General features: G+C 43.6%; 1 protein-coding gene across 1 annotated transcript; it reads right to left on the bottom strand.

Annotated features, from left to right (window-relative positions):
- Positions 1-15,718: 15,718 nt before the first annotated feature.
- On the bottom strand, positions 15,719-26,926 carry lrrc38b (leucine rich repeat containing 38b). The gene is made up of 2 exons (XM_034533641.1): positions 26,299-26,926; positions 15,719-15,966 (listed from the first exon to the last, which is right to left on the bottom strand). The coding sequence occupies exons 1-2, from the start codon at positions 26,924-26,926 to the stop codon at positions 15,719-15,721; spliced, it is 876 nt and encodes a 291-aa protein (XP_034389532.1).
- Positions 26,927-27,380: the final 454 nt, after the last annotated feature.

The raw sequence follows: 27,380 nt of genomic DNA, 5'->3' as shown, positions 1-27,380 counted from the left end.
ATGCTACTATAAGTAACGCTACTATAAGTAACGCTACAATAAGTAACGCTACAATAAGTAACGCTACAATAAGTAACGCTACAATAAGTATAAGTAACGCTACAATAAGTAACGCTACAATAAGTATAAGTAACGCTACAATAAGTAACGCTACAATAAGTATAAGTAACGCTACAATAACGTTACAATAAGTCACGCCACAATAAGTCACGCCAGAATAGGTAACGCTACAATAAGTAATGCTACTATAAGTAATGCTACTACAAGTAACACTACAATAAGTATAAGTAACACTACAATAAGTAACGCCACAATAGGTGACGATACAGTGCGTAACAATACACTACATAATGATATTCTATGCCCTACACTATGTAAAGTGAGACATTGCAGTACACTAGGTAACACATAGTGTTACTATGCCCTTCACTAAGACGTACACTACAACGTACACTATACTACAATGTACACAAAGTAAGTAAGTAACGGTACATTATGCAGTACCCCCCGTAACTACGCAGTCCTCTGTTTGGTTTCCAATGAAAGGATTCAATGAGTCGTGTTTAAATGAGGCATTTGTTCACCAGCTAGCAGCTGAAAACAACTGCTGGAAAAAAGATTGATTACGGCAGAGTTTGTGGGCACAAGGAGCGAATGCACTCAGTGGTGCTTTGGGGGAAATGAAGTGCAGTGATTCCAAGTTGGTCTGTCATGGGTCCCCTTTAATATAACACATGATCATTGAATCCATTGATGATATTCCATCTGGGGAGAGGGATCCTCCTCTGTTGCTCTCCTGAAGGTGTAAAAGGTTATTTTTGGGGAGTTTGTCCTGATCCGATGTGAGGTCCTGGGACAGGGATGTCGTATGTGTACAGATTGTAAAGCCCTCCGAGGCAAATTTGTAATTTGTGATATTGGACTATACAAAATAAACTGAATTGAATTGTATATAAATAAAGATGAATAGTGCAGCTTTGGGCAACATTTTAAATCCATGACTTGTAATGGAGTGTTCTAACATCGCGGTGGGAGACTTTTCACTGGGTGTAAAGAATCCGAATAATTCACTATAGCGTCTCTGCACATGTGTGTTGTGCGGTAAAACACAACAAAAAAAAAATTATGTAACAGAATAAATGTTACATAATCAGCAGACTGTTGCAGAGACCGCAATGTTGACTACAATACATGAAACTGACCGTGGCTATCTTTTCTGCTAGATAACATTTGAGTCATATCAGATGTAGTTCGTCACTACCTGTACTTTAGTGCTGGTGTGAAACTACAGCACATTTTATACAGCAGCAGCATCCACTTTCAAAAGGGAATCTGTTTTTTCCAATAAAACACGGACCAAGATTTGTGGATAATTTACTTCTCTGTTTCACCGTTCGTAGGAGCTCAGCGAAACTCTGCAAGTCAATGTCACCGAGATGAATCCCTCTGCTTCTGACTCTGAGCTCCTCGCTGCTGCTCAGGTACTAAAGGCGGTGGACTTTTCCACTCAGCCTGAGCCTCTGTGAGCTCTGAGCACAGCTGCTGGCAGAGAACCAGACATTTGCACCGGTACTATAACGGCTTAAAGACAGACAGGGCTCCAGAGGCATTGGCAAGCCTTCCACCGTGAATTTTTGCATAATAAAGTCCATACCACTCAATATCCTCACCTTAGTTGTGCATCATTTATGATACCAGTGAGAGGACCCAGTGGATTTATAGGTATTAAAATGTCCCTTTGAAAATTGGATTTCTATTAAAAGCTACGGTTAGGAATTTTAACAAGGAAAGCTCATTTGTTGGCAGGGCCTTTTTTCTTTTTTTTTACCCCACTTGAACATGTAGGAAAGCGGTCGGAGGGGAGCGGAAGGTGGGTCGGTGTCTTGGATTCCATATCTCGTGATGATAATATCCGTGAAAATGTTGAACAGGGTCAGATCACGGAGAAGGAAACAACAGCATGGGGCTTGAGAGAGAAGCATGCTGTTGCACATTGAGCACACCACTGGAGTTGCTCCTGCTCTGAAGAAATGATGCTTTTGCACCCCCGTGTGGTGGAACCCTGTTGTTACACATTCTGTTGGAGGCATTGCCACAAAGAGGGTTTTCAAATGTTTTTTTTCTTTTTCCCCCCCGTGGGAAAAAATCCCCATCACCTTTACTCGAATCTCTGCAGCTACTTATACAGTTATTGACAGAGAAGCATCATTCAGTTCGAAAAAAAATAATTATACATCATACCCACTCCATTTGTGAAGAAGGGTGACTCTGATTCAGACACCAGAGAACGGTGATGGAGCTGTCACCGAGATGTATGAAAATAAAGCGCCGCTCCATTAACAATATCTGGGAGGCAGCTTTTATGGACTCTCAGCATATTTGAGCTTTTATATATGGAAAATGAATTTCACTCGACAATTGTTCGCACCAGTGAACGGGAAAATGTATCCTTGATAGTCTGTTTTAAAAAAAAAAAAAACTTTTTACTCCAGTTGCGTGCTCACACAGATAGTTTTATTGTGTTCTTTCTAATTTATTCTTTATGGGAGAGCTCGGTGGTGTCCCCTCTGAGTTTTTTACTTTAAGACCAGGTGTGCTCATTATGGGGGATATTTACAGAGCTGCTCACATGAGGATATCATTTACTTGTTTTTACACTGATTTGTAACTTTGTACATATGTCCTACTCATCTGTTCAATATTTATATAAGCTGCTTGTTAACTTGTGTGAATTAAAGGGCAACTTTAATTCCCTGACCTGCCTGGTCTTTGCAGAAGAATGAGTGCACTTCCCCTTTAAATATCTTTGAAGGTCATTTATTCCCTGCTGTGATATTAGTCCGTTCCAGAGAGGGTAACGTTTACTTAACCGACAGTTTTTGTTTCTTAAGCCTCTCGAGAGGGTGCATGTGATTGATATCTTTTTGCACGCTGCATATGGCGACTAATTGGCTTCAAATGAGACGTCACCTGGGTTCAAAGTTGTGTGTTTTGTGCACTTCGAAGGGGTTTTCTCACTAAGTGATAAACCTAATGAAATGATTTATGTTTTTTTTTTTTCTTTTCTTTTAACGGCAAATCTCTGAATTAATTTCGATTCTCTGAAAAAAAATAAAATAATCAAAGCTTGCACGCTGGTCTATTCTTCCCACTCACACTACCACCCCGTCCTCAAGTGCATTGTGTCACAGACACTGTAAAGACAATAAAACAATGACTAATAAAACACAGTTTGAGAAATCTCATTTACATTCGGCTTAACGGATATAATTGCGCACGTAGAAATTAGTTACACGCGGCAAATTGATGGTGGAAGCACGACTCAATTTTCCCCATTACACTGACTAAATATGTTGAATTAATTGCACCAATTATGCACGAATACATTAGAATCCACGTGACCGGGTGTGCTATTGAACTCGGAGGGGGTAACCTTTCTAAATCTGCTTACCCCAAGGTTGTGCTGGCATGAGGAAGGGTAAACCGCAGATCAGAAGGGAGATGACGGAAAGGGATAATACTTTAATCTCAGCTGGATCTCAGCAGAGCTAAAGGGCACATTGAAGAAAGAAAAGGATTACGGTCTTCTGCTCTGACAGACGACTTTGTTGATGTTCTGATGCGAGGAACACAACAGTGGATAGTTGGGGTGATGTATAGTATGTTACATAGTTCGGCATTTGGTAATCCTTTTCCATCCTTTTCTTTTTTTAAAGCAATGAAGAAAATATTGGGAATTATAGAGAAAGAAAGAAAGAAGACATCAAATTCTATTTTTTTTTTTAAAACAGACCGTAGATTAGCAGACATTCATTGCTTTGCCAAAGGAAACGTATACAACTGATATTTGTATATCCATTAAGCCAGTAATCTCACTATTACCGGCTCCAATGCAACAACAACAACGCAGAGGATTTAAAACATCTTCTTTGGTTTAAAAAAAAAAAAAAAGTACTTTTTTATAGATAAATGAGAAAACACGGGTATTTTGTCCCCAAATGCAACATTTTCATTTTAGGCTTTTTGTTTTGGTTAATGCCGCTTTGGAATAAGCCGATTTAATTCGGCACATGCCCCCCCCCCCCCAATGTGAGTCACCATCCAGTAATGATGTCTTGAGCTTTTGTTGATCGCTGACCTCTGCTGGTGACCTGTGGGACTTGCAATATCTTCTCTTGACACAATTCTCCAGCCGCCTGTACAAACGCTCTGCTATCGTGACCTCTCGCTTACATAAACATGAATATAATATTCCCACAGCTAAGCGGAGCAGAGGTGCAACTTGCCTTTTATTTTTTTTCAAAAGGAGGCTTTTTTAATTCAATTTACCTCTGGATAACCTTTTCTACTAAAAGCGAGACGCATAATGTATAATAAACAAAATAATACAATTAGTATTTGATGCACCATCTTTTAAGATTGCAAACAAAAGCTCAGGTCTTCATGGGAGACCTCTGCATATTTTTTTTAATTATTAGATAGCTATGCAGACGTTATTGGTGAACCTCCAGGAATAAGGAATATTTCCCTTTTTCTTCTTCTTTAAAATGACAAATGGATTACCTCACCTTATAGTTATAGCTTTAACATATTCAATTCCCCTTTGCTCTGATATGCAGTGTTCAATACAAAGATTATTAATAAGGTGCTAAAATGGCAGGCCGGATGCAATGACACATAACTACCACTAGATGGCAACCTTCGACTGACTCACTCCATCCATCAAGGTGGGACGATGTTAATTACCTGTCCTTTTTGTTGTTATTGAACAAATGATTACCTTCATGCAATGAGGAATACCAGAGTGGCAATTATGGATAATATTATGGGTTGTTCTAATGCCAGTGTAAGGGAAGCAAATGGGTAATGTTCTCCTGGCTAAATAGTTGACACAATGGAATCAGCTGAAGGGGAATTTCAGAATAAAAGTACCTCAGACAAAGGTGCGTTAGTGTCATTGAGCTTATTTTGCTTATATAATGCACTAAATTATGCATTTACAGACTTTAATTCTCACTCTTTTTAACTTTTCCACTGTCGCACAGTCACATTATTGCGTGTCTTACTCCACGAATAAGCACAGGCCCGATGTTTCCGATGTTTTCCTGTCGGTAAGGCGGTGAGTTACTGTAACTTCATACGTGTGACACACGTGACTCATTATGTGTTGTGTTCTCTAGCACGATAGTCGCCAGGCCTTATGTTATGGAAACCCCGGGCCCAGCCTGTTTACCTATTAATGTCGAAACATTTACCAGGAAAAAAAAAAAAAAAAACGTTACATATTCATGAGGAACGAAGAATCAATCGTTACAATTCCACCCACGCGCAGTGTCACCGATGGAGCTGCGCAACCACGGCACATAAATGTGTCGTGGTTGTTTTTTTAATCATCTCTCTGTTGTGAACATGCTCTGGCAACATGTGACACACAAAAACACACGTTTTTTTAATTTTTTTACAGTTCGGGGGGTTTGCAGGGATGGGCGAGCTCGACCTTGTCAAGGTCGTGATCTGTTATTGGACATGTGACCAGCACACACACCCCCCCGACCTGTAACCTTCTCAGTTTCACTCCACGGTGTGTGTGTGTGTGTGTGTGTGAAGGAAGTCCCTCCCACCCAGAGGTCAGGCTGTGCTCCCTGGGTAAAGGTGTGCATGTGTGGGGGTCCTCTGGCCTCTTGTTCAAGGTGACCCTGCTGCCGGTTGTGAATGTAGTTTTACGTGTCGGATCGTAATTATGATGCGTCACGACAAGCGCTCCGGTCGAGTCAGTGGGCCGGCCACGGCACGGCCTCACACTAACCACTTCTGACAAAGAGTCCTCCCTTCGGAGCTCCGCAGAAGTCAAAAAGAAGTCTCTCAGACGCAACATCACCTCCGTTGTTTGATGTGTGTGTGCGATGTCAAGGTCAAGGTCAAGGTCACGCGTTTCATCATCAGCTGACCTTCTTTGGAGCGTCGCTTCATTATTCAAGCCCCCGTTTTAATGATCCACAGAATGTTTTCGGGGGACTTTTGTCGCCTCTTTGTCCGAATGAAACTGTTATTGCATTCTAATAAAAAAAAAAAAGTGCTTACTAGGAATGTGTTGATTTATTTTGCAGGTTAGGCTTTAAAAAAGAAGAAGAAAAAAGGCAGATAATAACATCGTCATAAGCAGATGTGCACGGTGCAGGTGTATGTTCATAATTGCACACGTTTATTAATGTGTATATTCTCTAACTTGATGAAACGTAACTTGTTATAACTTCAGTGCTCGTTTTACGGGTTTGGCGGTCGACTGGCATTTTTTTTTTTTTATGTTCAGATTCACCTTTTACTTCACTCTCGCAATTTCTTTTGAAGAACGTTTCCTCCCATTTGAGTCGGGAATCCCCAAAAAAAATCTGAATTTTAAAATGACTGACTTCCATTATTTTCCTCTCTTTTACAGTCAGATTTATGCTCCAATTAGTCGCGATGAGTCGGGGATTAAAAGGCGAGCAAAGGCCCCCCGAGGGACACGCCGATAAATGAGGGGAAGAAGCATGTGCTTCATCATCGTCGGACTGCCGGGTGAGGAAGATTTGAAGAATCTCCAAATGCTGATGGAGATGGTCGCCGGGCGCAGACAGAAAGCCTTTGTTGGTGGTGACGACCTGTCGGCCCCCTGGAGGACAGCGCGTCCTCTCCTCTTTGGGATAACTGGCAGTGATGGCCGCTGTCTCGTGTTAACTGGTCACAATTAGCTGAGCGGTTTCGCCCCCGAGCTGAAATCAGTCCTGGGAATAAAAAAGAGAAGGGTTGAAGGGAAGAGGGTCGAACCCCCCGCCCCCCCCCCCCGCCCCCCCCCCCCCCCCCCCCCTCCCCGGGAGGATAACGTTTGACATCTTCTCTTCATCTTCTTCTTTATATATCTGGCGGATGAGTCAGCATGAGTCATAAAGGTTTTCGCTATCTTTGGCCTTGTTCTCAAGGCTCTAGTGTGTTTTTGTTGTTGTTGTTGTTGTTGTTGTTGTTCAACAAGTGTGTATCTGCAGGCTTTTTTTTTTTTTTTTAATTCAGCAGCGGTCAACCCACGAGCTAAATCCTCTTTAACCTTTTTTCTTCAATATTAGCCGCGGTTCATTGTCTGGGAATTGGATGTCGGCTCTTTTTTTCTTCCCGTGCAGCCGACCTCTCAGCTTCCTCCGTGCTCGGATAATCCAAACAGATGTGGACCCCCCCCCCCCCCCCTCTCACATCAACTAATCTCAACCCCTCCCTATGATAGCAGAGAGACCATCTGGCCCTCTTTGAGAAGGGCAGACCTCCACATCTGGACACCCCCCCCCCCCCCCTCCTCCTCTTCCTCCTTTTTTTCCACCCCCCTTTATAAAATCAGTGTCGTAATCAGGGACGTGGTGCAGGTTAAACTCATCTAATATAAAGTGTTTTTTTATATAAGTTTATATGTGTGAAACACCTCGGCAGATCCTAAAGATCTTATTATAAATCATAAAGTCTCGGGCCAGATTGATGAACGTTACATATATATATGTAACTATATATTCTATATTGTTCAAGTCTTTGTTTATTTACTATAGAGTGAGTCTGCAGATACGTTTGTCTTCCCGTTGATGAACTATAATTGTAGGAGCGATTAGTTATGTGTGTGTATTATATGTTTGTGTTGTGTGCAATCATAATTAAGTGATGCATTTAAAGGAGCAAAGGTGAACACGCAAACAAGAGAATAGTTTGAGTTATCTCACATTAGACATCTGTATTTATTATTATTTTTTTGTCTCTTCTTCCTGGTTTGAAGCAAAGCTCTTAAGGGAAGGCTGAGACACGACCTCTGACCCCACGGGATCTACGGGGTGTCTCACTAGAGCAGCACTGTTGGTTACAGCAGATATAACTATATATATATATAACTATAAATAACTATAACAGGCCTGGTGTCCGTTGCTCTTTGGTCGTGCACTTTTCTGACCGCTCGAATGGATGACGGCGGATGTACAATGGAAGTTCTCAAACAGACAGGCATTTGAATATATGGTCTTTTTTTAAATTTTTTATTAAAGATATATTTTCAATAATGGTTAAGAATGAGTATTTGTACAGATTTTACTGCATGAGTTGTACTCCGATGATACGTCTTTTTATTTAAGCCACCTTGGCAAAAGACACTTGAATCATAATCTGTGTGCTAATTGTGCTTTTTTCTTCATAATTGTTGCCTATATCAAGTCTCTGTTGCAAACTAAAGCTTTTCATTGGTCCAACCCAACACAGAAGTAACAGCCAATTATAACTTAGCGTTATTATTATTAAGTATTATCCATACAGCTTAAACTGCCAGGTTGACTGTGCGACGCTTTTTGGACAGATGCTCTTGAGCCAGTTATTGATGAGGCCGTTCGTCTGCATCACGTCCTCCGTTTCATCGCCCAATGGCGCTCCTCGTTATACATCGCCCGTGTTAATTGTTTTTTTCCGGGGACGCGATGGACGTAGTGAAGGAGAACAAACAAAGGGGGGGCGGGGAAACCTTTTTTTCCAAGGTGACTGCGTCTAAACCGTCGTGCACGAGCTCTTTCCGGGCCTGCAGGGAAACTTTGTGAATTTTTTTTTTTTCATCCGTCAGCAACAATTCATCTGAGTGATTTCACGCGCCGTTGAAAGTAGGGAAAAATGCCTGGATCGCAACCGACGTGTGTTTGAACACTGGTCCTCCGGCTGAGGTCGTCGCCATGAAAAAGGGAAGTGTACACAGTGAGGATGTTCCACTGAGAACAAATGTGACCCGTCTCCGAACTCCTTTTGTTCCATTTACTTTCCAGAGCTTTGCTGCCGCCTGAACCCAATCCATCTTCCACCTCCAAGTAGGCCAAACGGAAGCCTGTTTGGATGGAGAATGCCACAAAAAATAAGTCGTTCTCTCTGTGATTTATATAGAGCCTTCTTAGTAACTTCTTGTTTTATTTTTGCTCCTCTCTCCAGCTGTCCTGGTCAATCACACTTTGATGTATGTAATCGACGTGTGTTTCATCTGCGGTTGACGTGTGAAAGAAGAGAAGTGATGATTTCTTAACTCAAGAAAAAGGTTTGTGAGCCAAGGCGAGGAACATGTTATTATTTACCTGTGACGCCACGATTTAAAGTCACAAAAGTTTCGCCATTCGACTCTTTTCATATCTATATTGTCCATCTTGTTTTTTCCTAAACCTAATTTACTTTGAAGACGGAGGTTTATTTTGAAAGGAACATGTTATTATTTACCTGTGACGCCACGATTTAAAGTCACAAAAGTTTCGCCATTCGACTCTTTTCATATCTATATTGTCCATCTTGTTTTTTCCTAAACCTAATTTACTTTGAAGACGGAGGTTTATTTTGAAAGGACACTATCTATGGAAAAAACCGACACGCTGTCCCTGCTTTTTTTCGGTTCCCGTGACGATGGACCCTCCTTGACGCTGCCGAGCCTCACACTCATATTTAATTTGACAGACCTTTTTTTTTTTTAAGATACATGTTACCTCGACTCCTCCCTCCTTGTGTCTCTGGTAGGAGGGACAACGGCGTGAGGAGAGGAGGCATCAAGGTCGAGGAAAGGAATCAAGGATGTACACACTCAGTGAGATGTTTTTCTTTTATTCTTTTTTTGTAATTTGTAACCAGTAATCAAAGAGGACAAATCCAAGCAGTGATGTGTTCTGCCTTCAGCATGAATGGGTGCGTTTGTTTTTTATTAAATTATAACGTAATGTAATACTGTAATGCGAGCCTCTGTTGACTAGAGCATCGTACACCAAGTGCCTTTTCTCTACAGGAGGATTATTGTAACATGACAAATGAGAAGGTGAAGATGCATCCAGATGTTCCTGACAGCATTATGGAGTTTCATGCCTCCCGACGGTTTAACTGCAGGCCTTAACTGCATCTGCCTTCGCAGCGCCGCTCCACGCAGATGTAGTATTCTGCTCGGGATTTGATGAATGCGGCACATTCTTGACCTCATAAGGCCTCGAGTGAGTCAGCGATGCTCAGATCTCGGCGTTCCCTCTTCCCCTCATTCATCTTTAATGCGTTTTGCTGCGCCGCATTAATTTCTCCAGCTCAACGCACGTCCATCACAGGATGATTTGACTTCCCACTGGGTGATTACAGCAAACACTTTGTCCCCCAATTCCTTCTCTTGCGCTTTTAAACATGAATTCATTACCTTGATATCAACATCAGACCGGGTTCCCTTGGTGACCCCGAAAAGCAGGAGGCTACATGGAGAAACTGTGCCGGTTATTAATAAGGGGGATTTAAGAGTAGACTTAAGACTTTCCTCTTTAATAGTGCTTATAGTTAGGGCTGAATCAGGTGAATCTGGTCCAGCCACTTGATATATTGTTATAGGCTTATAGGCTGCTGGGGGATATTTTAGGATACACTGAGCACCTATCTCCTCTCCTCTCTTTACATCTCTCCATTGCACCTTATTAACTCCCCTTTGTGACTTCACGTCTCATAGGGTCCATTGGACCTGGGTCCTGACCCCTTGCCCCTGCTTCGTGCATCCAGCCTCTGGCCTAGACCTGGCCTCCTTCCCAATGGCCCTGCCTCCTTTTCTGTGCCTCCTGCCTCAAAGGCCTGGCCTCATTGGTCCGGCCTTTTCGCGATGCCTCCTGCCTGGTGAGAGGAGCCTACTACTCACTATCCATCATATTCATGTAATGTGTTTATGTAACTCTGTAACGCTGTTCATTCTGTACACATGACATCTATTGCATCTGTCCATCCCGGGGAGAGGGATCCTCCTCTGTGGCTCTCCTGAAGGTTTCCTCCCTTTTTTCCCCGTGAAAGGTTTTTTTCGGGAAAGTTTTTCCCTTATCCGATGTGAGGTCAAAGGCCAGGGATGTCGTGTGCGTGTACAGATTGTAAAGCCCAGGGCCGCCGTGTCCCCGATCCACCTCTCACCCTCTCGACTGTGAAGGATGTTTCAAAGCTCCTGCCAAAAACCGTGACCAGGTGGCGGCAGACGCTCGTCTCTCCCTTTTTCAGACATTATCTCAGGAACACGGATTCAATTCAAGCCCCGGTGGAAACATTCTGACGGGTGCGCTCCAGTCGTTTGGTCAAATGAAAAGGATATTTATTGATTTACATGCTTTACATCTGATTCGGCTGATTTTGCAGATGGTAATAAGGTGCTGCTATATCGACAACTGCAAAATAAATGGATTGCCAGATAATGCGCAGTGGACATCGGTTTATTCGTTGCCCAGAGCACTCTTTCTGACTTTGTTGAAAGTCACCACGCTAGTGCCCTTTCGATATCAGACCGCCGGGGATTGTTAGTTGCTGTCTGTGCGACTAGGAACGAGATAAGGGAGGGTAAGTACTGTCAGCGGAGACTCCGAACCAAATCCCACCCACTTCCCCGAAACCAGTGCTTGTCGGTCACCCAGACGAGAGAGCGCAGCATCAGGTGTGCGGCTGCTTTTGAGGGTTTTTTTGCAACCCGACCCCTCTGTTGCCCATTCCTCCCCAAACCCTAAGCCCCACTGTAAGCCACCAGGCCATTATTCATTCAAAGCTTCCTCTCCGAGGGTTGGCTTACTTTCCGCTCCGTCCTAACTCGCTTCCTGTCTTTGTCGGCCAGGAGCAGACGGTAACGAGAGACTGTTGATAGATAAATAAATGAACGGCTAAATAAGTAAATCATTTTTTTTTTCTTCTTCCAAAACACAATTTTATTCATGAAATGATTGGTCACCTGATGATCGTGGTTCACTGTCTGACATGTGACACTAACTAACAGTATTTTTTTTTAATTAAGTCACCTGGTTTATAGTATTTAATCTCTCGCCGTGACAGCTACAATAAACCAATATTATGACAAAATAGTCACAAAGGTTCAACAGCCTCTGATGACCCTTCCCGATTCAATTGATGCGTGGAAAAGAGAGGCGAGGCAGCCTCACCGAGGGCCACGCAATCCCAGCATCCCTCCTCCCTCTCCCTGTTCCCACCTCGCCGTTCCAAAGTGCTTCGGGCCTCCGGCTGCGTAGCCATGACAACCAAATGAGGTAAATGGTTGCAGGAGAATCCTCATCACGACCACCACCCTCCTCACAGGCCTCTTTTTACTGCGGTGCACTTACACGGCGCGCGTCCGACGTTTGTAATATCTCGTATTGTAAGAATAAAGAAACGCAGATGAGCTGAAGAACTTGACGCTGCAAAAAATAAATTACTTCTTTTTTTTTTTAAAAGACACCGGAGAAAAGAAAAGGATGTGCCGGGGGATAGAAATGATATCCAAATGCACTGAGCTCTTATTGTAAGAGATTGTCCACGAACAGGCCGGAGATACTTATGCAAGAAGATGCTTCTTTTTTTAATTTAATTTCTAGCAACATCCCATCCAAAAATAGTGCCTCCATTTGCATACCTGCAGTGTGATAACAGACTTGTGTGAAACAACACTCTGAGCCGTGTTTACAGATCGAGCCTCGCTCACTCGCCACTGTGACGAGACGGAAATCTGTCGGCTCCGGGAAAATGAGAGGAATTATTATTATTAAGTCATTATTAACACTCAGCAGTAGATATGACTTTGCTGTGAGAATCCTATTCCCACTGTTACTGTTGCATGCTCTGCATGTAGGGCAGCCCTTTATTAAACTGTATTACTTCCAGCAGGTTGGTCTGGATGTATGCCACTCTTGATACAAACTCAGACCAGAAGACAGAAAAAGGGGATTTTATTGTATTTCTTCTTATTTATTTAATTTTTTTTTTTTAACCAAACATCAATACACAGCTACACACACATATGGTCTTGTTTGACATTTGGAGAGGCGTTCAGCTGCAGCAACGACGTCGCACTCTTTCAGTCACGTCCTTGAGATTTGAGCCATTCCGACGTTTATCTTGACAAAACATACGGTAAACATGGATTTTGGTATTTCAAGCAATGTCGAGACGAACCGTTACGAAAGCGCCCCCCCCTCCCCCCGGCCGGTGCCTCCCGCTTTCTCAGGGCGCCAGAAAAAAAGGACTTTGGGGGGACTGACGGGAGTAAATAAATTCTTCATTCTGAAAGGTTTTTTTAATAGAAAAATAGACATGAATCTGAAGTTTATACTGTCGATAGCTATCGACAGTGCATGCGCTGATATGTGTCACTTAATAAAATGTGTAAGAGAAAGAAGTGTCATGCTAACATATGCTTCGAGCTAACAGCTAAGCTGACGTAACAATTTGTTCATATACAGTAACTACACAGTAGTTGGAAACGATAATGATATGTATAAAAAAAACGTTCCCTCTGATTGCTCGAGTCCCCAGATGTCCGCGAAGGAAGCAGTTTCTCATCCCGGGGGGGGAGGAAGACGGGAGAACCACTCAGAGTAATGAATTCACTCCCTCTAATGCAACAAAATCAAAATGGTTTCATAACTTTCATTCGCTCCCGTGTGAACTGCAGGTTATTTGTTGCCATAAGAAATTATTAAATGGCTGCAAATGGAAATCATTGGCATTAGCCTTTTCGGACTTGTCATTTTATATTTTAGAGCTGTACCATAAATGTGTCTTCAAATTTAAGTTGATTTGTCTTCAGTTCAAACCAGCAGCCATTTGAATTCTGGCAGATACCCAACATCCATATAAAGTACAACTCTCACACCGTTTATGTGACAATGCACATGAATGAACACCAACAGTACGGGACGGTACACCGACATGTGTAACGCGTCCCTTCATTTAAAAGAGTGTGAGAATCACATTTCGGCTCCTGTGAGATCCTTTTGTGCTTTTATTGATGCTGATAGAAATTAAAAAATATACATATTTATTTCTTCATCATTTCTGCAAGAAATGGGCTCCATAACGCGGCACATTCGGGGGTTATGAATTGTTCTGAACCGACACGGGCATTGGGAATTCCTTTTCATCTTTTTGTTAACCACACGTGAATCATAAGTCTTTGTGCTTGTGGCTGGTTTTTTTCTCTATCTTCCTGTTTGCATTTAGGGGCTTGACGTTCTTTCTGGTTCATATCTCAATTTCGTAGAATTATTCATGCCGATGGGAAGCAATATAACATACCTTATGACCTTATGAGCAATAAAATACTCCAGCTTTGAGCCTTTCCAAATCCTAATGGAGGAGGATTTAAACATACGGGATGCAAATGGCAGCCCGTACGTAACCCATAATATTCAGGGCGCGGCTTTATTTAATCTAGACTGCGCTGTCTCGTGAATGCTGATGCTGTTTTTAAACGAGACTTTTCCAGGACATCAAATCTGCAGCTTCACGACGAGATATCGGAAGATATTTCCTTAAAAAGGGAGAATAAGCTGACTGAGAGTTTGTGATGTGTCAATTCTGGATATCTTAAAAGTTAAAAAATATATATATATATATTCTAAAAGTGACAAACATCTTGACCACCCCCCTTGGACAGCGAATATCTATTTGTTCCCTGTTAAAGGCTAAAGTAATACAGCTGGTTCTAGAAGGAAATGCTCATCTTTGGAGACCACAACTGCTCAAGTATAATATGTGTATACGAAGCGTGATTTGGCTATCGTGCTGCCTTCCCTACCTCACTAAAATCACAGATGATCCACAACTAAATCCTCATATACAATTTCTCCCTCACCTAAACCTACTCTTTGGCAGATGAAGACAAAAACCAGTCTACATAGTGTAATTAGGGGCTTGCCAATATTAGGTTCACCATATAAAGTGCGTTATTTTGACACAATATTTCTACGTAAATTCTATTTTAATACCGTATTTGCCGTAATTTAAGATTATACCATTATTTTTGCAATCTTTCTACACAGGTAACAGTTATCAATCTAAGGAACATACAAGTACATCCTCTTGGACTGTACATCGTTTTCTTTTGTACATACATTTGTGATTATATTACGAATATACTGCTGAAAGAACGCGTAGACCCAATGGGAAACTCCTCCTGCCTTACAATACATCAGCTACCTGCAGCAACATCTCACCGTTAGCCAAATCCTTGGTCAACCTCTGCCACCGTTTCATTTCACGTTTGCCAACAGTAGTGGCTTTGAATGGGAGTGAGGCTCCAAAAAAGAAAGAGAAAAGAAAAGACACTGTAAATGGCAGGATATGCTAGCATATCATGGTATAGGCAGTAAATTACTGAGGTCATTGGTCGTTATGACATCCTTTTTGTTATGGGGTTACGGATTCTGCCCCACGCAGATAAATCTCCCAAGAAAATCCTCTAAAACGTTGACGTATACTTTACAGGATTCCAATCTAAACGCTAACGTGAAAGCACTCCAGTAACATTACTGTCATTTTTTTGGGTGATCTTTTTTACTCTTAGCCTCACTATATCTACGCTACGCCTACGACATTGAGCCGGTAGCCGTAAAAGACAACCACGGGCTTTTCGCAGCCAAAAATACGATCTCTATAATATCGTTTCACAAGTGGAGCAGGGCACACTCTCTAATTTTCTTTTACTGTGACTTTTGGCTCATTCCTTGGGAATGTCCTTCGCTACCGTATTACACGTGAAAAAAGAAAAAAACCACTGCAACCGTACCGGGGCGAGATCCTCCCGCCGAACAGTCCTGGGATGTGCACCAGGGAGGAGGAGGAGGCAGCGGGACACCTGTCGACACTGTCCGCGGTGTCCTCTCATTGTTTGAAGCACCAGGACCACCTTTAATTAAAAGTTTAGAGACCCTCCTCACTCCTCACTCTCCTCCTCGTCCCCCTTGGCGCCTTTACTCCAGCGCTGGAAGCAATGGACGGTCGAGGCCAGGAAGAAGCTCGTCATGATGGCCACCACGGACACGGAGATGCCGGAGAAGATGATGATGAGCAGGTCCGTCAGAGTCAGCGTGGCCTGGCACTCGCGGAAGCTGTCCTTGGAGAGCTGGGTCAGGGAGACGCGTCTGCCGTCCATGGGCAGGGAGCACTCCATGCCCTCCACACCTGCATCGGAAAACAGGGAATGTGATTAGACCGATTCACGTGACACGCGATGGATAACGTCACACGTTGTGTTCGGCATGGCAGCCGCTCAGAAATGACATCATACAGAAGAGCGAGCACGCATGTGCGGGGACACGTTTATCTCTTTATTTAAAGGTGATGCACGAATGCACATTGGGAGATTGTAGAGTTCATTTTTTTTTTTTTTTTTTTTGCACGGTGTCTTTTTTTGTCCTCGAGTATTTCATTCGGAAAAAAAAGTTAAAAGACGTGAGCTCAACACGGCAATGCGGTTATTTTCTTTCCCAAGAGTGGGAGCTGATTTAATAACGTGTCAGGTCAATGAGAAGTCTTCACTTGTGAGATGGAGTTGCTCTCTGCGTGTTCAACACGCCCACCCACTGCATGACTGCAGGTTATGTGGAAATGAAGTCGAACGACTAAGAAACGACTAAAACTCAAGTGACACTGTAAATGTATAGTATCGTATATATCTCTAGACTATTTTTAAATCAGGTCATTTGTACTGTAAGCGTGAGCTGCAAGTTATTGCTTCTTTGAGGAACAAGACTTTTGTTCGTGGTTTGGAGAATGAAAAACAACCCCATCCATTTAAATCATTTTAATTCCATCTTTAAGAATGCACTTCCCCGTTGAAACTGTGACCAAAAAGCTCATCTCACGATGAAAGTATGATTAATCAGAGAGTGCTGCTCTTCGTGTCCCGGTCACTTTCACCCAGTTTATTGTCCCGTGAACATTTTAATGGGCGAGGACGTTTGGATCCTACGAGGTCTTCCTGGTGAGTCGTGACTACAAATGAGATCTGGACCAGTAGCTTTTGTTAACCTTCCAGTTTGATGTAAAGTGCTCATTAGAGACAGCAATCAATGACGCTATAGTACTGCGAGCACTTCACGCCATAATCCATGCAGCAGGTAATACCTCCAAAACTAGACATATTGATGTGAATGTTCGCTTATAGGTGGGTAGAGATGAAGCCTCGCAATGTGGGTGGCCGCTTCCACCGATACTGCACATGCACGGGCACATGCACATGCACACACTTGGCAGGACATCGGTTCTGGGTCCTTTGCTTTGTTACAGCTTCTCTCATTTGATTTGGAATACTAGAAATATATATACGATAATGAATGTGACGTTCCAACGAAGAACGACGTGTTTTTTTTACGATAAATAAATGTAAAGAAAAAGAAAAAAAAGCCCGAACCAGCTTCAGAAGTTTTAAAGTGACGACGGAAAAATAAATAATGTAAACGAGCGAAGGCATTGAATCGGTTTCCATGCTCCTCCGATTGACTCTCTACAGTATTAATTAGGGTTGTAACTGAACTCTTTTAGAGCTTGATACAACTTAGTGACACTAATCCCTTCATACAAGATACAGATTCTCACATTTCCTATAACATTCAATTAGTAGTCACGAGATACGCACACACACACACACATCAAAAAGCCAATAGTTGTGTTGTGTTTTCTTCTATATATACTTCTATATATATTCAGTAATACCTAAAGTAAGCCGTGGAGCTGATCATTGGGCACATTTTCTTCAACATTGTGTTCAATTCCCAAGTCAACCGTGTTTGACACAAGTTGAGCTTTATAATAAAACAACTGCACGGTGGGGAACTCCCGTCAGCTTGGATCCGGATCCCATCCAGTGATTCAGCATCAAGGACCAGGCTCTGAACTGATCCGGAGCCAAAGACCAACAATCCAGGTGGAGCCACAGAAGAGCACCCTGGTTCCTGGCATGACTATCGTATGTTGTGGCGGATATCAAAGATCCAAACAAAGCCACGGCCTACTGAGCCTCTTTATTGCCTAGAAAACATGTGATTCAAAGACTCATTCAGATTTGTCTCCCATTACGATGTCACATGCGGGCTAATTAAAAAAATTATCCGCCTATGGCATAAGACCACCAATAACCATATTTCTTCTCGCGAGCCAATCAGAGCAGGGCTCTTCCAGGAGGCGTGGCTTAAAGAGACCGAAGCTTAAGAACAAGAGGTGAATAAAAAAAAAAATTGAATATGCGAATATTTTCTTATTCTTAATACATTGTTATACTGGTTGCCATGCACGGTAGCTCCAGAGATATACTTTTTAAAAAAATTTTACAAAATGAATCACTATACATGGAGAAAGTAATTATTAAGAGTATTCATAAAGTGGCAGACACGGACAGAAACCACTGACCTTGTTGTAATTAATTTTCCAGACAAAAAAAACAAACACATAATGACAAAGAAAAACCTTGAATACACTTAAAAGTGTAATACATTGTGGCTCCTGTCCTGTCTTTCCGTGCCATGTGATGAATGGATTATTTTCATATTCACGGTCAAAGATCGCCTCAAAGAAAGTGGCCTTGGAGTCGGTCCTGTCTGGTCTTGCCTGTTTTACAGTAGATGTTTTATCTCATCTGAGACTGAAATGGATATTTACATATATTATATATTATAATCAATGCAGAGTTAGTGCTCAGGACAATGGTGGACAGATACACACGGTATACACAAACACAATAATCTCAATATGAGCACACCATCCCAGAGGTTACACTTTGGGTATCTGGAATGCACATGCACACACACATATATATATATATATATATATATATATATATATATATATATACACACATATATACATATATATACACAAAAATACTGTACATTACATTATATCACAATCATGTTACATTCATACACAGCTACAGGGAGCAATTCAGGGTTAAGTGTCTTGCTCAAGGACACATCAACTAGGGCGGGGATTGAACCACCAACCCCCTAATTGAAAGACGGACCTGCTAACCACTGACCCACAGTCGCTCCCTTATATATATATATACATGTTTTTATGCATATGTATTTATATATTTGTGTGTATGTATATACATATATACATACACATGTATATATGTATGTGTGTCATGTATTTGAATTACCCATTAAATGTACCATACAGCAGAATACAGCGGATTAGCAGGGAGAGATGGGGCCTTTTTACTGTTGCCCGTTAAGAACTCAAATGACACAATAGGGCAGAGGCTCATTACACCGCCTGACAAAAGGGGGATTACTTCAACAGCTGTGCTGTTTGTCCCAAAAGTGGAATCTTCTGGAACAAACACCACGATTATAGTGTCTCTGTATTACAGCGTGTCGGTGACTCCGTGTGCACATCCTGTGTCACCGAGTGTGTCCGGACTCGACGCATGTTAATCGGCAGCAGAATTATTGTACAATCAGTTCAGCCGATTAAAAAAAAAAAAAGGAGTTGTTTTGTTTGCTGGTTTCACTAATTAACAAATAGAAAAATGTCACAGTAGACACACACAGCCAATGTATGTGTGATTGCCATTAACCTCGTTAACAAGCTGCTTCTGTATCGTAGAGTAATGTGCTCCCGAATCCAAATGAAAGTTTTCCCATCCTGCCAGTAGCGTGTGAACCGAGTGTTTTTAACGCATCTTCTTCTAGCTCTACAACACGCGGATGCTTTTTCATCATGATGCTATTCCACGTTGACTTAAAGCAGCCCGAAGTGACGCAATAAATGGAAGCTGACTGACAAATGTTAGTACATTTACTACCCTCACACACACTGGTTCTTGGTGCCAATAGTTTGGGAATTTTTGCCAGGTCTTCACATCACCTGCTGTTTAACTCACAGCGTACGAGTTCTGACATTAAAGCTATCTATGAGGCAGTGTGGGAGAGACCCGTCACTTTATCTTTAGCTTTATTGGATTAAATAAATGTATTCTGTGGATGGAATGAGAGCTATGGACTTGGGTGTGTGTTTATTTGATGTCCAAGGATTTATATGAATGGTGTCAGATGCAGGTTGAGCATGTGCTTGTAGGTCCCTTCAGCAACATCTAGAATGAAAGCTGTTCATTTAAACGAATTTAGACCTCGTCCCGCTGACCGTGGCAGAGAGAACCTTGATGCACTTCAAAAAACATTTCAAAGAAAAAATTGGGATAATAAAACCCACTGGATAAAAAATAAATAATTGACATAATAATAATCTTAATAATAATAGACATTTAAAATAAAAAAATTGGGACAATAAAACCCACTGGATAAAAAAATAAAAAATTGAAATAATAATTATACTTAATATTAATAATAATAATAAACCTTTAAAAGAAAAAATTGGGACAATAAGATCCACTGGATAAAAAAAAAGTATAATTGAAATAATTATATTTAATAATAATAAATTGGGACAATAAAACCCAATGGATAAAAAAAAAAAAAAAATTATACTTTATAATAATAATAATAAACAAAAAAAAGGGACTTCATAGTTTCCAATGCTCGTAAAGTATCTCAGTTGACGGACGTTTTTAATAAAAGCTCCATGTCAATATGTTGGGAGTTCATAAACACCGCCACTGTGATCACAAAGAAGTGTGTCCGCATAATGTGACATAAATCATGCCCTCACACTATCAGGTATGCCGGCCCACGCAGCTACGTTACATTCCTGGCGCGGCCAGTTGACGGATCACATTTAGGATTACAGTGCGCCAAGAGGAGGGGGGGGGGGGAGGTGGAGAGAGGCTATCTGCTGTCTCAGCCGTGATTGATCCACCTCGCTGTGACACTTTGATATGGGAGGCTTGTACCTCCTCCCTCCCTCAACACCACACTGTCTGTCCAGATTGATCTCTGCACCAAAGCACAATCGCAACACAATCTAACGCGTCTAGACACTAAATAATCCAGTCGTGATAATGACTCGCGGAGCTGTGTCCTCCCCTACTTTATCAAATGAGGAACGGATGTGCCGCTCGAGTCCAATCCTAAAGAACGAGGCGCACGGAATCACAGAGAGATAGAAGAATTATTCCCTTGCGAGTCTGAGGGGAAAAAAACGACGTGAGGTTCATACTAGAAGGACTAGATACTAGAAGAGTGTAGGAGATGGAGAGCGAACGCGCTGAATGACAAGCATCCGTGTGACAGCGGGGTGGGGGGGGTGAATCATTCAGGAGGGAATTCCTTTCCGTGTGGAGACTTCGCTGACATCACCGCACCGCTTCAAAAAACAAAAACAAAAAAAAACCTTGTGGCTGAAGCATCCGCATTCGCAATGAGCTAATTCACAAACATGAGACACGGCGGCCGGGTTCAAAAAGGTGAATAGAAAGAAGAAGCAAAAAAAAACGTGCAAAAGCGCTAATTGTGCACGTCTAAGCAAGTCGGGGGCTTCGCTGTGGACCAGCCGCTGTGTGTGCAGAGAGCCGAGTATCCCATCATCTGTGAAATAACCCCCCCCCCCTCCGTTGGCTTTTCACCTTTTTTATTTCTGACACTGGCAGATCATCCCCCCCTTCCTCGGCAGCTGATTCTATCACACGGCGTAATGCCATCCACCTTTCCACAGCTCTCTCTCTCTCTCTCTCTCTCTCTCTCACACCCCAACTTTAAATAAATTAGGCCGAGATAAAAAATAATAAGCCGTCAGCCTGTGTTAATGCATCTTCCCATAAAGATATACAGGTAATGTCCCGTGGCATCACATGTACTGGTCTCTTGGGGAGCAACTTGATCGGGCGCCAGTCAAATCAGACGTTTGAAGTGAAACTGTTCAGCCCATGGCGAGTGTTGATAGCAATGCCACGACTCGTGGGAGTTGCCCCCCCCCCTGGGGTGAGGCTATCTCTCTGGCTCCAATTACCCCGGGCCAATGTGGCGTAGAACCGTGTCTCTTTGAATTATACATGGCCTTTGTTCATCCTTAACCCAGGAGCACTGGGGACAGCGGCGGATCATGTTTACACTCGTCCACCCACCCAATTGAAACATTCATGAGCCCGATTGGTGGTTTTTAAAACCGTATGTCGTGTTTGTGTGTGTGGCGTGTGTGTGTGTGTCCTCTCGGATCCTTTTCGCACCTCAAAATAAAACGTGTTACAATCCAGAATTCTTAATGGCATTTTCCACCCACTCCCCACGCTGACCTGCAGTAATCAAACGTACGCATAAACAGCTTTGAGAACTTGAAATCACCGCGGGGAAATCAGGAGGTGAGAAATGGAATGGGAATTGGGCTCTGCAGCCGCCGCGTTATGCAGGCCATCCGCAGGGCAAGCCACGGATATGTATCTCAGGAGGACTTCTGAAATGGCGCTATGGTGTTACTTACGTCTGCGTTTTATCGAGTTTCAGACGATGTTTAATTGTTCTGCTGGTTGGTGGAAGTTCTGACGACAGCGATGCCGATGAGGTGCTTTGTGATGTAGTTTTAACGGTGAAATTGAAGAGCCTGAGCATGCTAATGTTTTATTGTTTGACTGTACTAAATATGTATAATAAACCTTTGTTGTAAATAGTATAGAATACATCAATGTCGTATTTTTGTGCTCAAAATACATTTATTTATATAGCACCTTTAAAAACAGGGTTTACAAAGTGCTCTACATAGAAGCAAGGTAAAAACATAACATCAATACAAGTAAACATTTCAGAAAATACATGAGGCAAAGGAGACAATGCCATATAGGCAATGAACACAATAGCGAAATAGAAAATTACAAATACAAAATAAAGCAGAACAGACAAACTAAAATAGGGGAACCAAAGAACTGCATAAAAGGACGACATCTTGGAGGTAATAAAAGGTGTACCAGTCCGGTTTTGGGGAGTGGAGTCAGCAGGAAGAGTAGAGGGTGCTGGGGGAGCTGTAACAGTTCCTAATTTCGTGCCACCATCTCGCTCTTGGGGACTGTTGTTGTGATGACGAGCTGCAGCGATGCGCTTGGCCGACCAGAGGGAGGGGATGGAAAGCGTGGAGCGATCAGGCCAGGAGCAAACAAACCCTCCGCGGGAGGCTCTGTGGATGCAACGGGGCCGACGAAGGAGTCCGAGCGCCCCGATGGCCGAGACGAACGGAGGAGCAGAGAAGCCGTTGAGCCCGAGGAGCTGCGAGGTGGAACATTGCAGAACCACGCCAGCCGGGGAGGATGCAATCGCCAACCACGGACCGGACCACCGGAGCACCAGGACCGCTGAGAGGCGACCAGCCTCAGAGCAACAGCATGGAGCAGGGATTCGGCCAGCAAGAGACCGTCGGCCAGCCAGCAAGAGACCGTCGGCCAGCCAGCCAACGCCAGTTGTCCAGGATTGTCCAGGCGGCAGCGGTGGAGACCATCCAGCAGGGAGTCGGCTGGCTCGTTGGTAGCCGCCGGCCAGCAAGAGACTGTCGGCTAGCCAGCCAACGCCAGTTGACCAGATCGCAGTGGTGGAGAGCAGGAGCCAACGGCAATCACAAAGATTTGCAGAATAATAAAAGTCAGAAGAATGGCTACACTGTTAAAGTGTAGCTCCTAGACGGAGCGGCGTTAAGTTTCGCCAGCGTCCCCGTTGCCAGGACTACCAGGACTATAAAAGGAAATGATAAAAAAGATGTAAGCCTTAAAATGCTGCTTTGGAACAGTTAATTTTTCTTTTTAAAAGATTTGATACTTCTTTTGTTCCTCTATTGCACTTTTGGAGTTTGTACATTTTTCCTTAGTTTTTATGTTCTTTTAACAGACATCCCCATATCCAGAATAACAATAAGCATGGAGTCTTCCTCTTTATGGTTTTAAGAGAGGACACATTCACTGAATATTTAAAATGCAATTTTCTGGCGCGGTCGATTATTTGTCGTACGATGAATCCGACACACACACACACACACGAGTGGTAAAAGCAGACCGGTGTGTACATTTTAAAGAGTAATCCGTGTTTCTCTAATTGATTTTCCTCCATAATGAATGAGATATTATAAGTTGAAGCACCCACACTCAATAATGCTGGTTGGATACATATTTAACAACGCTTATCAAGTCAACCCCATTCACTAATGAGAGTCCATCTGTTATTTTGCAACCGCTTCCAACGCAGCAGCGTTCCGGGCAATAGGTCAAGAGCATTTTTTATTTATTTTTTCGCGATATAGAGCGCTCAGTCATTACGCTGATGAGGTCTGGCGGTTCGATGCCCGCACGTGTGATGCCGGCCACGTTTGTACGTTTGCACTCCAGGGGGACGGAGGCCACGGCGGCATGCGGCTCGCTGTAATCACCACGCCTGCTACTTTGTGTCTATTTAACAGCAACGACAGCGTAAATGCTCCTGCAGCAGAGTCACAACCGGTAAAAATGAGAATGAGAGGTCGCGTGGTTCGGACTTCTTAGATTTTAATAATTTTGTCTAAAAAAAAACAACTAAAAAGTCCGAAACATGTAAAAGTTACATACACAAGAAAACAGAGATGCACCGTAATCCATTGGCAATAGCAACTATTCTATAAATAGTAGACAAAAGAGGATGCTTTTCAGGAACTAATAGAATAATCACTACTCCTTTTTGTTAAAAGGTCATGTGTCATCCAATCCCAGATGTTTAATGGCCAACGGAAATGATACAATAACACGAGAGACCAAAATGGACTACTTAAGACGTCCCATACACTTCAGGTGTCCTGTGTGTGTGTGTGTGTGTGTGTTTGCTCCGTCAAAGCCGGTGGACTCGTCTCTGGGGTCGTAAAGCAAACACTCGCTGATGGGGACGTGAGAGCTGCACATGAAGTGAGATACGCATTACTGACTCCATTTCGGTACGTGTGATGGCCAGGGCCAGTTGGCAGCTACGCCGGCAGCTTGGCTTCTTCTTCTTCTTCTTCTTCTTCTTCGTTGTTGATGTCTGGCCCAGGCCAGCGCCGGCCGATGCAATTAATTATGCCGTGCGGTCGGCGCGACACTTAGAACCTGTGATTAATGCATTCGCGGCCCGTTACTCGGGGGAATTGGGTGTTCGTGCCAGTTTATCTGCTTTGCTTCCTCGCAGGCACCGAGCTCGTCTGATTTTGGGGGCCGAGTGGAGAAAGAAAGCCCTGAGAGGAACAGCGTGAAGCAGGAACAATAGCGCAGAACACCATGACCTAAATGTACAGTATATAGCACGTTTACTCTCGAGCCGTCAGCAGTTTGCAGCAGACAAATAGTTTAAAGGGAGTTGAAGAAATTAAACTTTTTACAGCTCAGAACAAGATTTTAAATTGAAAAAAAATCTTTGGCATAATGTCAATATACAGGTTTACGCCCCTCCGTTTCATGCACCAACACTGTTCTTTGTATATACAGGTCAACATCGCACAGCCCAAGCAGCCTTTGAACAGTCCTTATCTGTGCACCTTTACACACCCGAACGCTGTGTACTGTGTTTAAAAAGTTATGATAACAGCACGAGCTACTCGTCATGTGTGTGGCTGAACTGTCAGATGTGTCTGTGCATGTTGCCTCCTCGGCTACCACATGCGGGCTTTAATAGTAATAACCATATGGCTGACCTTCAGTAAAATCATGTGTGGTTTCTTCTGATCAAAACATTATTCATGATTGTGTGAATAAATTGCTTCTGGCAGGTGTATGAGAGTGTCAAGATGAATGACATCAGCACAGATTATGATGCTTTGTGTTTTTATATCTTGCTTGGGATGTTGGGACCAATCAGCTCCACGTAAGAGGATCTCACCCCCCCAGAAGAACACTTCCAAAGGGACACGGTCCACCCCACCCCCCACCCTCTTGTCTTGTGTTGCTCCTCAGATATACGCATGCACACAATCACTCGAGCACACCAAAACTTCAGCCCCGTTATCTAACTCGACCCTCCAGGCCGAATCACAGTGGGAGACAGAGTCTTTAGTGTGGGCCTAAAAAGATTCACATGGATAGAGCGGAGAAGAAGATGAAAGGGGGGGAGGTTGGATTTTCATTGGTTGTTTGGAAGAAAATAATTGATATAATTGCTGAATTACAGTGCAAATGGCCGGTGTTACATAAACAACCTATTGCATAAAAATGAGCCGCAAATGGATCGATACCACGCGGTGTAGAGGTCAATGTTTGTATGCGCGGTGACATGTGGAACCAGAGAAACTGCACGGTGAAATTGTGAGTTCATTTGTTTCCCTTTTTTTCCAGATTAGATAACGCCGCATTTAGAACGCTATTTTAAAAATGTATCAAATAAAAAAAAAATTCTCTCTTTTAAAGCAGCGTTATTGTCTCATATTAGAAAGTCAGTCAGTCTCACACTCTATATGTGAGCGGAGTGGAGGAAGAAAGAGACACAATTAGAACAAGGGAGAGGGAGGGAGGGGGAGGGGGGTTCCCTCTCCTACAGGGAAAGCATAAATAGACCGGAGCAGTGTTTTTTGGCAGTGGATTTGCAATAATACCATTATTTTGGCTCAAACACATGGAAAAGCGAACGCTTCTTAGATGCTGCTACTTACCGTTTGGAAGCTTATGGCTGTTCTCCATGAGCCATGCGAACAGGTTGGCAAAGTTGCAGTTGCACACCCATGGGTTGCCCTCTAGCTTCACGACCCGCAGGGAGGGCAACTGACTCAGTGCCCCCACCTGTAGCGTAGACAGTGCGTTACGCTCCAGCTCCAGCTCTCGCAGAGAGGTGAGGCCGAGGAACGCGTCCTCGTTCACCATGCTCAGGTACGGGTTGTTGCCCAGCCGTAGTTTGATCAGGCTCCGAGACTCCCCGAAAGTCCCCTTGGGGATTTCGGTCAGGTTGTTGCTGCCCAGGTCCAGGAAGACCAGCCTGGATGAGGTGCTGAGGGTCCCCGGTTCTATGTGGGAGAGGGAGTTGTTCCGGAGGTCCAGGTAGACCAAGTCGCTGTACAGGACCAGGAAGTCCGAGGGGATGCGGGGTATCCAGTTGTCGGCCAGCAGCAGCCTGCGCACGTCCAAGGGGATCTGATTGGGTAGACGGGTCAGCCCACGGCCACTGCAGTCCACAGTGTGAGGATCCGGGCACATGCAGTTCGCTGGGCAGTTTTCCCCCCGGGTCCATAAGACAGAGGACAGCAAGGTGAGGATAAGTTGGAGCCAGGGGACACATGGCAACATGGTCGAGGGGGTGAAATGAATTAAGGGGGAAAGAGGCTTCGGGGTACAGGAACAGGAACAGGAGAGGGCGGGGGTAGAGAACGAGAGGGCGAGGGTCAGAGGGCAGGAGATCAGGACAAGGGAGGGGAATGGGGAAAGCGAAGAGGGGAGCGGACGGGGATCAATCCTCGCGAAGGAACATCATGCCGTTGCGGAGATGGAAATCTGGAAGGGCTCGGGAAGAGCGAGGAGGCAGAGCGGCGGCGGAAAAACTGTTATCCGGGGAGGTCATGTAGCGAGCTCCTCGGACGCAACGGCGGGCTGCCCTCTTTGAAAGAGCAAAGAGAGGGAGGCAGTAAGCGGTGGGGAGCGGTAGAGCGAGGAAGACGGAGCTCAACAGAGAGGGGAGGGCTCAAGAGAGGTAAATAGACACGAGCGAGACGGGAGTGATGAGAAGCCGGGGGCACAGACGCGG

Source organism: Cyclopterus lumpus, chromosome 5 (assembly GCF_009769545.1).
Source record: "Cyclopterus lumpus isolate fCycLum1 chromosome 5, fCycLum1.pri, whole genome shotgun sequence".
Taxonomy (NCBI): Eukaryota; Metazoa; Chordata; class Actinopteri; order Perciformes; family Cyclopteridae; genus Cyclopterus; species Cyclopterus lumpus.
This window is presented reverse-complemented; position numbering and strand designations above follow the sequence as displayed.